The 13,805-nt window shown below is 36.8% G+C and overlaps 1 protein-coding gene across 3 annotated transcripts in view; it reads right to left on the bottom strand.

The window, feature by feature from the left end:
• MPP7 (MAGUK p55 scaffold protein 7) overlaps positions 1–13,805 on the bottom strand; it is a 99,763-nt gene that overhangs the window by 27,387 nt on the left and 58,571 nt on the right. For all 3 annotated transcript variants that reach the window (XM_088533999.1, XM_088533998.1, XM_088534000.1), the window contains 5 exons: positions 10,045–10,126; positions 8,285–8,370; positions 6,434–6,508; positions 5,626–5,822; positions 5,042–5,106 (listed from right to left, as the gene is read on the bottom strand). In XM_088533999.1, the coding sequence (XP_088390125.1) occupies positions 5,042–5,106; positions 5,626–5,822; positions 6,434–6,508; positions 8,285–8,370; positions 10,045–10,126 (505 nt within the window). The remainder of the gene's footprint in view (positions 1–5,041; positions 5,107–5,625; positions 5,823–6,433; positions 6,509–8,284; positions 8,371–10,044; positions 10,127–13,805) is intronic.

Here is a 13,805-nt window from a genome sequence, read left to right as displayed (position 1 = left end):
TGAAGTAAGAGGAGAACTCATAGAGCCAGCTCTGGGTACAAAGAGGTGCCCATGCTCCTGCTACTAAAACCAGTGCTGCTCATTATTCCTCAGGAACATCAGACACGCAGGTTTCTGCAGAGCTGTCTTTCCATCACCACTAATAATCTCAGACAATTCCAAGCTGACTTCATGCAGCTGGACACCTCTGTACTGCATGTCCCGCTGTGTCCCACAAGCTCCATTCACCCCCAAAGTCAGGTATAAAGCAGGCTTCACTCTCCCAATATGTGGAAAGTTAATCTCGTTAACACAATCTCATGCATCTCTATTCCTTTACTTTCACTCCATTTTCCTATTTTCTTCATTTTTTTTTCTCGTCATTTTTTCCCAGTATATTCTTCCCATCATATTAAATGAACAAACAACATTGCTTTTGGCTGTAAAGTTGTTGGTATTAAGTACTGAGAAAAATGCTGAAAATGCTTTGCAAGTTTCACATTCACTCAGAGACTCACAAATTTGCGCTAAGTCTCAGAATTAACATTATCAGTTTTATCAGGCAGGTCAGCACATCTAAACTGCCACTTGTCTTATGCATTTAAACCTTATTAAATCTTAACAATGTTGAACTTATTGAGATGGTTTTACACTGATAATGAAAAACTGTAATAGGGCAATGTTCATATGGGATTTGCATTCGCCATTTTAAAAACTTTAACAACAAGTTTTTATATGAAAAGGAACCATAAAAAATGAATGATAGTGCAAATACTGACTGTTCAAACTCATAATACTGTTAATAGCACTAATTTAATCATTCCAAAGACCCTTCTCTCTGGAGTTCTGCCTAGCTGGGTTTAAAGGCAGCTTTTATTCAACCATTCTTCCACTGTCCTTATTATAGTAATTTCTCTCTTCCTTTATTCTCAGTACTAAAATTCACTTTACTGCTTTTTTTTTCCCCCTCATTTCCTAATTCCTACTTTTTTCTGGACTTTCTTTTGCTTTAATATTTATCATTGTTCCATGTAGCCTCTGGCTGCCTTATCAATTTCCCTCCACCTCACTCTCCGACACTATCAAGCTATGTGCTCTCTCCCATTTCCAATAATAAAGTGTGATTTCACTTACCTTTCAATATATAATGTTTATTGTTTTACTTCCTCTTCTGACATTACACATATTAAAGGCTTTTCACTTCGACTGGTGCAATATGAGAACAAGTCTGTTATGTCTTTCAAGACAACGGCTACATTCTGGGAAAGGTGTGTGTGTCTGCACATTGCTCTCTCTCTTACAGAACATTTACTTTTACTTATATTCACTTTACACATAGATACAATGAGACAATTGACTTGGCTTGTGACAGTGTATTAAACTAAAACTAAGTATTGGCATTTCAGTTATAAACTGGCCCAGCCTAGATTTATGTTCTTTCCCGTGTAAATCAATTCTTGTTGAAGAGTTCCATGGAAAATTTCCTCCCCTCCCTCTCCTCGAGATTGTACATGTGGTCAGTATCACCAAAGCTTCCCTGGGCTTCTGAATTTATAGTACCCAAATATACACACATTTTACTTACTTCACATGAAACACATTGCTAGGCTGAGAAGCATTAAAAAATCAAAATCAGAAATAGAAAGAATGCTGTTAAAAGTCATTTGATCTCTCTTCTTGCAAACTTAGAAATATGTTTCAGATAGCTCTTTTTCTAGTTGAATTCAACCAAGCCTTTCCCAGTTCCAGACACTGGCATAAGGAGAGACACAAAAAGTACTACTGCCCTGGAAGCTCACTTGAGAAATCAGAGCTGATCCACATTTTCTTGACATTTAGGAAAAATAAAATATTTCTCCTCAATTCTCCCTATTAAAACTGAAGAAATCTAATTAGGTTTCTTCCTCAACTACGAAGTGCAGGATCTATGGGATGAATCAACTGAACAGAGGGAACTGATGCTCCATTCTACTGACTGTGTCACAGGAAAGTTCCCTAGTGTAACTCCAGCCCTCACAGGAAAGGGACTTTTATTAGCATCTCTGTTTAAGTTCAACAGGTTGTCATCTTTTCGCAGCTGTAAGGAATATCAGCTGGCAAACTGCCTTTTCCATCCCAACTGCTAAGGAAATTTAGATCACAGGATAGGATGGGATCAACTACAACAGCAAGGAACCTTTCAATACACAGCTTATTCAAAAACAGCTTGTTCAGATCTACAGAACATTGTTTTCCCCATAAAACTACCCCTTTAAACACTGACGAACGCGACACCAAGCTGAATGCTGATAGTACAGGACCAAAAAACAGAGGAATCAAGCATTCAGCTAGTGTCCTACTTCTTTATATTTTATATTTATTTTATATAAAAATTATATATTTATTTCATATATTTTATATTTAATTTGTAAAGTAAAACGGAGGTCAATAGTGGGTCATGGCCCACAACATAGAAAATGACAAAAACGCGAGGCCCTTTCTCATTTTCTCTTCTCCATGTCACCCTCCCCAGACATGTTTCTGAGCCTGGGAATATGTTCACAGAATCACAGAGTGGTTGAGGTTGGAAGGGACCTCTAGAGATCATCTAGTCCAACCCCCCTGCTCCAGCAGGGACACCCAGAGCACGGGGCACAGGGCGGCATCCAGGAGGGTTTGGAAGATCTCCAGAGAAGGAGACTCCACAACCTCTCTGGGCAGCCTGTTCCAGAGCTCTGTAACCCTCACAGCAAAGAAGTTCTTCCTCACATGGAGATGGAACTGCCTGTGTTTTCATTTGTACCCGTTACCCCTTGTCCTGTTACTGGCCACCACCAAGAAGAGTTCGGCCCCACAATATGTTGCTTCTTCAGCTCTGCAATGCGAGATTTTTCCAGCATCTCCCAGTTTGGCAAGATAGCTGCTGTGCACAAATGCAGGCCAGAGCCCCACATCTCGGTTTCAGTGCCATGCTTCCTAACACAAAGAAGCTTCCTAGCTTTAGAAAGATCACGAGGCTGCAGAGCTTCTCCCTGATCCCCTGGAATTCTCCTGAGAAGACACTCAAGTGCAAGGTTTTCCTGAGAGCAACCTGAGCAACATTTTAGTCATGACATTTTTTTTTCTATAGGTGAATTCTTGTCCTTAAAATATCTCATCCAGGAAGAACCTGAAATTCCCTCTCAACACCAAAAACATGTTTAATCTTTGAAAAAAATGGTGGACATCCACTCAGAACAGCACTCTTCCCACGGAAATCTGTCAGCCTTAGCAAGAGATTGTCCTAAGATATAAGGAAGAGAGAAAATGGCAAATCTCTATTAGTTTTCTGTCATTCCTCCTTCCTGTGGCACTTCCGCCTTCACCAGCACCAAACTGGACCTTCCTTTTTCTCAAAAAAGTCTAAAACAGATCATTAATAGGTATACTGCTCAACCCCAAAGCCTTGTGGTATTTTAAAGGAAAGTAGAGGGAAAGAGTTCTTCTCACTTGTTTAAGCTAGTTAAAGCAAGGTAAATGGAGAAAGCAGAGAGAAAAATAGTACACCTCATACTGTGGGACTTCTCTGGATTACAAATTTGGCAATTCCCAATCAAGTACAGCTTGCTTACTTGGAAGGGTGAGATGCACCTTGTAAAATCTTTCATACAAAAAATCAGTAAAAAGATGCAATGTATTATACAACAAACCATGCAGCGTTGCTTCAGCAGCTGATTTACCTCTTCAAAAGCACCAGCGCCACCTTATTCGAAGACTCTTGTCTGGGGATTCTGCACACTCAAGAACAGTGGGCAGAAAGAGCTATACCCTGGGATCAGAAACTTTTCCAAAACTGGGGCAGAGCAACTTCACCTAGAATCTGCAAAAACAACATACACTGCAAGCTAGAGGACCTCCTCATTGTTTCTGTGAGCTAGGTAAATTAGAAATGTAACCATGCAGTTTCCTGTTAACGAAATTACCAAGCTAATTGAGGCTTTGGGAGTTAATGACATCATTAGGATTTATAATCAAATAGTGGAAAAGCTAGAAAAACATACTTGAGTACTAAAAAACTAACAGTAATTGTCAAAGTTAGGAACACAACAGCCATGGCGAGGAGTCGGGGAAAACTGCAACAGAAACCACAGCGAAATGCATTTAGTTAAATGCATTTAGTTAAATGCATTTAAGTTTTTTTTCTTCTATTTTTGTTGTTGTTGTAGTGTGCCAACATCCACTGTTTGCCACAGTATCCATACTTTTTGTTTTAATGGTAGAGAAGGAAAGATACTTGGAAACTTTTGACCAGTTTCTGAATATTTCTAGTTGAACTCACAAACATGTTTGTATTTAAGATTTAGATCCTACTGAAACATTATAGTTTCATACATTGTACTCACTTTGTTATGAGTCTGTATAACTGAAAGAAATAACAGGTCAAGTAAAATATGCAATAATACTTAAAACAGATGTTGATGTAAATTCCAGTGGAAATAAAATATTTGTTTCAATGTATGTGCTTGTTTAGAGCTTATTTTTCTTATATTGTGCAACTACTGTGTTTTAAAGCAGAGGCTATTAAAAATGAATTTGTTTAGAAAACAATAAGAAATAGTACCAAGAGAGCCTGTAAAAGAACTGAGTGTCCTGACTTAAAAAAATAATAATAATAAAACACATAGGGCACAAAAAACCCCATCAACCTTATGGGGGAGGGAAGGGAGAACATCAGAGCTTTTGTCTCTCTCAATATAAATTTTGCTGTATTGATGCAATCCAAATTATATAAACTTGAGAGTCAATTCTGTAGTATTTCAACAGGAAAAGAGCAGTCCTTGACCTCTGAAATATTATATATCAAAACATTAATTGGGCTTGGTGCTTCAAAAACAAAGTCAGATGGTTGGGAATGACTTTTAGCTGGTTCTTAAAGTTCTAAGCTTTAATTTCAGTTGTATTTTTTTTCCTACTGATACAAAGTGATCAAGGAGTTACTGTCCCCTGGAGAAATGCATCTTCTATTCAGAAGGCTGAAACAAACTGCTATTTTATAAGGTTAAAGATCAGTACTATGATTTCTATTCCAGGTTAACAGACTTACATGATTTTCTGTTGGAAATTTTCAGTGGCTGAATCTGCACTTCTGGTCTTCTCAGTGCAAATCTCCTATAAAATAGGAGGTGGTGGGGAAAGACACAAACTCCTCAGTTTTTACTGCAAGTTTGGGATTAATAAACACTTAAGATCATGAGACTATTGCAAAATATTCTAAAGCCTTTATAAGAAATTAACTTAAAACAATCTAGTCGCATTCTAAAAAATTAAATCCTGAGCCTCAAATTTTTGTAAGGTCTCCAAAAACCTGCTGCAGTTCTTATTCCTGCATAGTACATCAGTGTGAATACAGATATTGATGTGCTATTTTCCATATGGTTTCTCTTTCATTCTGGATCAGTGTTATCCTATCAGTTTTTGTCATTATTAATTCTAGCCAGACAAATAAGGAAATCCAAAGTATTTCAGCAATGGGTTTCCAAGTTCAGCTGTCTTACTGCAAATGCAGGTTTATCATACCAGTGTAATCTATGAGCATATATATGACAACCGTGCTGACTGAAAGACTCTGCAAATAGCGACCTTTTTTTACTACAAAACATAATGAAATCATGCTTCTCAAGAGCTCACCTCTCCTGGAAATGCTTTGAAGGGATTAAGCCTGCTCTGGGATTGGCATCACCTTCGTGTTTGGCCTGCCACCAGGTTGCATCATCCTGGCTCATGATCTGAAGGATATCTCCTTTTCTGAAAGCAAGTCCTGCTTCTTTACAAGGAATTGCTTTATCCTCATTAGGATCATAGTCAAATAGGGCTCTGATAAACATCTGAAACAAAGAGTGCTTTTGCTTTAGAATCCAAATATTAAATGCAGTCCAAACGTATCTTGCTTTTTTTGCTTTTACTATTCAAAAAACATTGAGCTAAATAATGTAAAGTAATAAACATTTACTGTAAGACATCCTTATGGAAATCTCACATTAGGAGATAATACAGCAATGTTTAATTCATTGCTTCTGCGACCAGACTTTGTACCTGGTAAGGCTGAAGGATCCAGCTCCTAAAGGTAAAAAAAACTTTGCAAGTCAACAGTAATAAGGGAACGGGAAAGAAGATAATTTTGAACTAAGGGGCTTAAAGTGCCTTTTGCTCAGTTTAGTATGGGAGAAAAGAAGTATTTGGAAGTAGACCAGGTCCTAAGAGCAGACTGCAAATCATCTTTTTCGATTTGATGGCTGCAGCGTTTGAGCCTTAAGAACCAAGCTAGGCCCACCTGCAAACCCAGCATATGAGCACTGCCCTAAACATCATCATATCAGAAACTCTGAGGCCTGAGATATAAATACAATCTTGGTTCCGCCTTTAAAGTAAAGGATTTGAATGGCCAGCACAACAGTTACTGCAATAGTTTCTGAAATATTCTTAAGTAGTTACATACCTTGCCTTCCTTTGCTGGGGCTTCTTCCTTCACGCTAGGTATTATTTTAAATGTAATTGCTCCTTGAGACTGAGCCTGGTGAATATTTTAAAAGAAAACGCACTGAGAATTAAAATCTACATTTTAAACAATATAATAAATCTGAAGAGGAATGGAAATCCCAATTAATTTTAAAGTGCTCAAATTACAATGAATTTATCCTCTCGCAAGCATGATTCATGGAGTTTGACAGCTTCACAATACAGAACTGTGAGCCCACTCGTTTATTTTGCATCACAGGCAAGCAGAGAAGAAATGTTGAAAATTGGGAGCTACATGTTTCAGAGGTACCAGTTCTACACTGAAGGTAAGAGCAAATGTGGCAGTTAAAATCTATGCATATTAGAAGCAACTGCAGGATCCCTGGCAAAGTTTGGAGATCCCTGGAAAAACCCACTAACATTTCATTTTTATAAAAATAAAAAAAAGAAGAAAAGCCTGATAGAAAAACTCAAGTAGGCTTGTGCCATATTTATCATATAAAACTACTGAGGGGATTTATTCTTTTGGCAAGTTAAAGAAACTAGAAAAGAAAAACATTTTTGAATAGACTACGTGTACTAAATGGAAAAAAAGCCCTCCACTATAAATCTTAAAACAAGTTAGCCATCATCAACCACCTCATCCATTCATCTTTCCCTATATCCCACTTAAAGTGTGTCTGGCTGCTTTTTACATATTAACCACAACATATTCCCACTGCCTCAGTGACATTTTGCTATTGAAGGAAGTGCTAATCAGCTGGAGACTCTGCTCCTACTGCAGGCAGCCGACAGCTTTCATAAAACTAGCAGAGTGCAACAGCCAGCCAGCGATTTAAGCAAAATGGAAACAGGCCTGTCCACTACCAAGTGAGACATACTTCTGCCTGCGTGTCTGTGATCCAAGAGCTCCCTGTTTGACGAGCAGCAGCCAAGTTCTTATTTCAGCAGCCCTAGGACTGGAATCAATAATTCGGTTACTTTTGAAACAAGCTCTAACTAGCTTTTGATGTTTATATTGCACCTTGAGGAGGTAAATGGGGAAATTGTTCACACCTTTTCTAGTGCTATTGTGTTCCTGGAGATTTTTAAACATTAATTTTACAGGAAAATATGTTTCTTTAGGGAACACAAAACCATAAAGCAACTATGCATATCACTGGGTTAACATTTGAAAGGAATCATTTTGGATATTGAACCAAAGCTGTAAGGTATCACTCACTTTAGCAGGACAACCATATATTTATGTATTTAGAAATGACTAAACTGTGAATATAAAGAACTGTTGTCATCATGATCAACTTCTTTGCTGTAAAAATACTAAATATTTCTGAAAAAAGCCCAAATAATTTCATTTGAGCTCCATAAGTAAGTTGCTAGGTTGACTTTAGGAATTGCGTAGGTCAGAGGACAGCAAACATAAGCTGTAAATCAATATAAATATACTAATATACCCTATAATTTGATTACATCAAGTACATATATAATGAAATTTTATTTTATTGTGGAATTAATGCATTAATAATAACACAGATTAAAATGGTTTGAACTCAACCGATCAGTATATGACTTAAACTCTAGATTACACAGTGATGCCTGATTCATGGACTTATTATTAGCATCAACTTCTATTAAGTCATTTGTAACTGCATATATGTAATGGTAGCCAGCAATTCTTAAAGAGAAAGGAAGTACAGGTTTATAAATGACGGTACCAAAAGAAAAAGCAATACTGTAGAATATACTTTTTCTAAGAAATACATCAGGAACAGTAAGTGATATTACTTTTTCTTGATTCTTCTAAATTCATTCTGAAATGTTCAGTACTTACCAAAATGTGTATTATTTCTTCAGGTTTTTTATCATCTACAGGAATCCCATTGACCTCCCTGAGTTCATCACCAACATGTATAAGACCTACAGAAAGAAAAGAGGCGTTATTAAATGGAAATTCTTTGTAATATGAAAGATGCTGTTGATTTTTTTTGCCTTATTCATCTACCTTAAGCTCTAACTTAAAGGCTTATAAAGGAATATATGCCGAACACAACAACAGATAATGTCCTCACAGACAGCCATGAGATAGTTGATTTACTCACTCCCCCCTTCTTCCTCCTGAAAACTAGCACCATTGTTGTATGACTTTTCCAGACTTTCTTGTATGCAGATGTTTGAGAAATGTCTGTGCCAATTCTCTTTCCACTCACACTACTTTCTTATAGCTACACAGCTGCAAGTATTGCAAAGACGACTTAGCTAGCTTAGAGGCACAAATGCTTCCTAATTTAACAACGTATATCTAGATTTATTCCTCATAGCCTCTCTCAATTGCCTTCAGTGAAAACAGGCATCTTCAGAGGATAAATCTTAAGTTTTGCAGATTTTAAATATCCCAAACAATGGGAGTCAGGGGTGTGCTGGTATTTGACAGTCACCAGCGAAACCCCAAATGAATATACTACAATTTCCAAATATTCTTATAAGTGATTCTGATTACTTCTGCAAGAACAGCCAATGGAAAAATGGGTAGTAAAAGTCATTCTCCCAACAGAAGCAGAACTAAGTTTAACAGTAGTGCTTCAGAGAGAAAAAAGAAAGGAGAGAATACAACATTTGGTGATGTTAATATGAGTTCTTTATGATAGCAGCCACCCATGTAGGTAAATTAGGTTATTATTTTTATATTAGTCAGATACCACAGAGCACTAAAAAGACACCTTGATTCAATAGCTCTTAGAAATTATTTCCATAGGTAATCTTTCTACTGAATTTCATTAAATCTGAGGGCTCCCCTAGGCAGAGGGAGGGCCACAAAGTAGTTCACTTTCTGAGCCCAATGTGTTGTGTTTTCAATAAATAGTCTCCATGCATTAATATTGCTTCATTTATCCAGCTCCTTTGATCAAAACTTTGTAAAGGTCACTGTTCGTTTAGAAGTTTGACTAAAATAGAGATTCACTCAATAATGAAGTAAAACTACAAGGTAGTCTACATTTTGATGACACCCTTGAAATACAGTGCAGTATAAATGAGCAAAATGGTTTGAATAGAACTGGAACTGAACCCAATTATTCTCTAGAATTAAGACCTCTGAGGCTTATCAAGAAATTACATTAAAAAAATATCCCTAGCTTAATCTAAAACGTAAAATGATTATTTTTTGCTAGTTTTTTCTACCCACAAATAAGAACAATATAAACAGAATTTTCTTAAAGAAACATCCAGAATCTCATATAAAGTAATGCAGTAAGTTATAATTTGGCTTAGTGGCTGTCTTCAATTGTAAACTAGGCATGCTATACAAAAAATAAAATAAAAATAATAAATAATAATAATAATAAAAAAATCAACAAAATCCTGCATCTAGTACCTCAATTACTATACTCTGTTGCAAGAGAATTGGGAAAACAATTCAGTAAGAAATACTTTCACTAAGACTGAAACATCACTTTGGAAAATTTTCCAAATCTGGAAAAATTTTTAATTTTTGTGACACTGCTCTATTTCACGCGTACAGAATATTTTCACTTCAACTCACTTCCTTCTGGGTTAGGTAATTTGGAAGACTAGAGTCAAGAAGCAACACCTTACCACTTCTATCTGCAGCACCTCCACGCATTATCCTGGCCACTACAATTGCCCCTGTATGTTCATCTCTTTTAATAGTAGCCCCCTTTAAAAATAATAATAAAAAAAACTTGATTAGTTTGAATGCAAATTTAATTAATTAACCTAAAACACATCAAATATTGATATAGTACTAATAAGCCTGAAAAAGCCAGAAAGGGCACTTGTTCATCAAAAGGATACACAAAACATTTTAAAACATAATTTTACAATAAAATATAACATTGCATTTGGAATGGGCACTCACTGACAATAATTTTGCTTTTTTGGCATCAGAAGTTTGCAGTGTTATCAAGAGATAAACACAAATTTGGAAAATCCTCCTGTACTTCAATGCTTACCTGTGGAATACATGAGGGACAATGCACAGAATGCAGAAAAGTAGAACATTTCCTGTATTAGACATGACTGTTTTCACACATTACATAAATACAGTGGAAGACATCTAGGTAAAATGACATCATGTAGTTAAATTTCTAGTGAATAGCTGTGTAGATCATTAAGAAGCCTCTGTAACTAGAACTGTGAATGTGTTCTGCAAAGAGGCACAGAGTGACAACTTTGACTCCCGCAGACCAGCAGGAACAAGTAAGAGAAGAGTGGAAGACACTGGAACCCTATTTAAGTTCTGCTGATAGTTCTTTCAAGCAGATGAGAGCAATCATATGGGGAAATTATTGCATTATTCTGGAAGACAGAATGCACCAAGTAATGAGGAGGGTTATGACTATATATGTATTTCTTAGAATATTTATGGTAATACTAATGTAGCCATACATATTATGTTGTTATATATTACATATGACATGTAGATATACATATAGGTTCTACGCAAACTGTATTAATTGCAAATAGAGAAAACTGCTTCAGGAAAATTTATACATTCACCACAATTTATATAATATTATCTTCAGCAAAAGCTTTAAAAGAAGCCAGCACTCTCAGTAAAATCTTAGATCTGCACATTATCCATTTTAAGTTACGTCTTAGATTTATTTGTGTGCAATTCTAACTGGAAGCAATGCAATTCCGTCATTTGCTCAACTTGTCCTTACATATTGCTTATAATGCAATTATATTGGTAGACATTTGCTTGCATTCCTTATCATGACCTCATTTCAGTTTTAAATAAGTCTGTGAGTTTAGAAGGAATTATAAATGATTAACTGCAATTAATCTCACTTCAGAAATTCATGACTTTAGCCTTCTGTATAAAAAGCATTGAGTACCATTATCCGTTCTGATCTCCCAGCTGCAGCTATTATTTTGATGGTTATTATTAATATCCAAAAAGTAACATCTGTTTAAAAGCACTAAGCATTTTTATGAATACATTAATAAAAAAAGAGTGTCATTATGGTGCTAGAACCAAATACAAACAGAGGACATTCCCACTGTATTGTCCACGTGTAACAGAGACTCCCATTCAGCATTAAAGCATCTTGAAAAAATAGCACTTTATGCCTATTACCAGAAGTCAGCAATATTATGTTTCAGTGGGTGCAAGTGCAAATCATGACTGTCAGCCTTCCAGTGAGCTCCCCTGACCACCACATCCCTAATGCTCATGTCTGAAAATGGTGACTCTGCTTCACCTTGGTTCTAGACGGGCCTTAAGAAGGACCTGTCTGGAATCAAAGAAGGGAGCATTGACCAAGGGGACATCTGGAAATGATGATAAGGCACTTGTCGAAGCGCAGTGGTTGCTTTATGCTTTAGGCAATTGCCACTAGCAATATATTGGCACAAAATGAATTCTAAGTACAGATTAGCTGACTTGAGAGAAGTCGTAGAAAGTCAAGGTAATTTGGAATTTTCACACAAAGAACAAAATCAAGTTAAAGTTTACACAAAAATTATTGAACCCGAGCTAGCTACTTGAAAATAATTCCTTCCTGCCAAACTCAAAGATCAAGTGAATGGGCAGCCCCATAAGAAGCAATAGAGTTTTGTGAATTTTCCTATACCTACAGTAAACATAGGAAAAATTGAGTTCTTCGAATCGCCCTCCCCTCAAATTTAGAATACTTAAAAAGAAATCAAACACAAACAGATCTCTTTTTGAATGCCCGGAGACTTGATTTTCAGAAAAAGCAGTTTCTCTTGTACTGCTGCCAGCTCTGCTTAAACTATGAGGTATATATAATCTGGCAAGAATTTCTTATTATGAGATGTTCAGCTCCAGTACTTTCAGTTACATGTGCAGTGCAGCTCCTCATTTAGAGCTTTAAAAATGGAAGAAGGTTAGGCTGGACCTTGAGAGCTGGAAAATATTTTCAGTGTTACTCGCCAAAAGTGTAAGTTACCCTAAATGAGACATATACAGATGTAATAGCATAGTTCAGTTTAAAATACTTTTAAAGGGAAAAATAAGGAGTTTGGGAGACATATGGTGATCAGACTGAGAAAAGGTTTAAAGGTATACCATGCAAAAGCACTAAAAATAATACAAGCTCCTTTAGTGAGGCTGCCTCTTCGTTTTCTTTCCATTTTTAATGTAATGACACAGATTGGTGAGCACCACTTAGGGTCTCACATTTGTGAGCGTTTTTATTTATCTGCTTGTTCCAGAATATCAAAATCATAAGCCTTTCTTTTACAAAGAAAAAAAGAAAGATTAGCCTGTGAAATAAATTATGAATAAGGACATTCGTAACATCAGTAATATTTTTTGCATAATTTTCCATTAAGACACTGAATGCAAATGAGACCTTCAATGAAACTTATTTTAGTGCATATAATGCACTGAATTTAATACTGAATGCTGAATTCAGTGCATTCAGTATTGAAAATACAAACAAAAGTATCAGTTACCTACCTTATAGTGAACAGCTATTTTAAAAGGTGCTGTCTAAATTCCACTCTTGGTGCACACATAGGCTATGCACACAAAAGCCAACTGCTGGCCAGTACCCATTGAGGCTGTCCCTAACCCATTGAGGTTAATCCCTATAAAACAGATTTATTTTATTTCGTTCATCTCTAATAAAAGCCCAGCTACAGGACTGTGATTAGGATGCACAGAAGGAGGTTGTGGACTCTGTGCGAGCAGAACATGAAACAGTCTTAATCCTAGCAATTCATTTCACCCACGTTTGGCTGTGGAAGCCAGGCAGGTATCTGGTTCAAATGAGGTGTCCAGCCTCCTCCTGCAGTTAATGAAAAGAAACAAGCAGTTCCCAAGAATGAATCCTGCCTTTATTAAAACAGGCATTTTAAAGAGCGGGAATGATTTGATCTTAGGAGCTGCCCATCTTTTCTTGACTACGGGCACAGCAGAGACATTAGCTTCCACATGGCCAAATTTGTGTGAAATGAATCTGTGAGGTGACTCCTCAGAGGAACCGCAGCCAGCTCTACCGAACGTGGAATCGGCTTCGGGAGCCAGGGCCACAAGCTGGCAGAGGCCACCCCATCTACGGAACATCCAGCCGCACATTTCGGATATCGGAAACATTAACCAGGAAGACCCAAGTGGCTGGAAAGAAACTTAAACTGTGGCACAAGTAAGAATCTTCCAAAAATCTTCTTTCTCTCTGCTAAAATATCTAGGCAGGTGAATCCAGGCACCACCCCTGGAAAAGAGGTGTCTAGTTCTGCCTACATAAGGCTCGGGGAAGTTCTAAACCATTTTATTGGGACAAAACTGCCCAATATGTAACTCCATCTCACTTGAGTGAAACTGTGAGAATGCCAATTGCCAATAGAGCTTTTTTTTTTTTAAT

This window comes from Tinamus guttatus, unplaced genomic scaffold (genome assembly GCF_059628265.1).
Source record: "Tinamus guttatus ecotype Peru unplaced genomic scaffold, ASM5962826v1 Tinamus_guttatus_pri_ptg000530l, whole genome shotgun sequence".
Lineage (NCBI taxonomy): Eukaryota > Metazoa > Chordata > Aves > Tinamiformes > Tinamidae > Tinamus > Tinamus guttatus.
The sequence above is the reverse complement of the archived record's forward strand: the minus strand, read 5'-3'. Positions and strand labels throughout refer to the sequence as shown.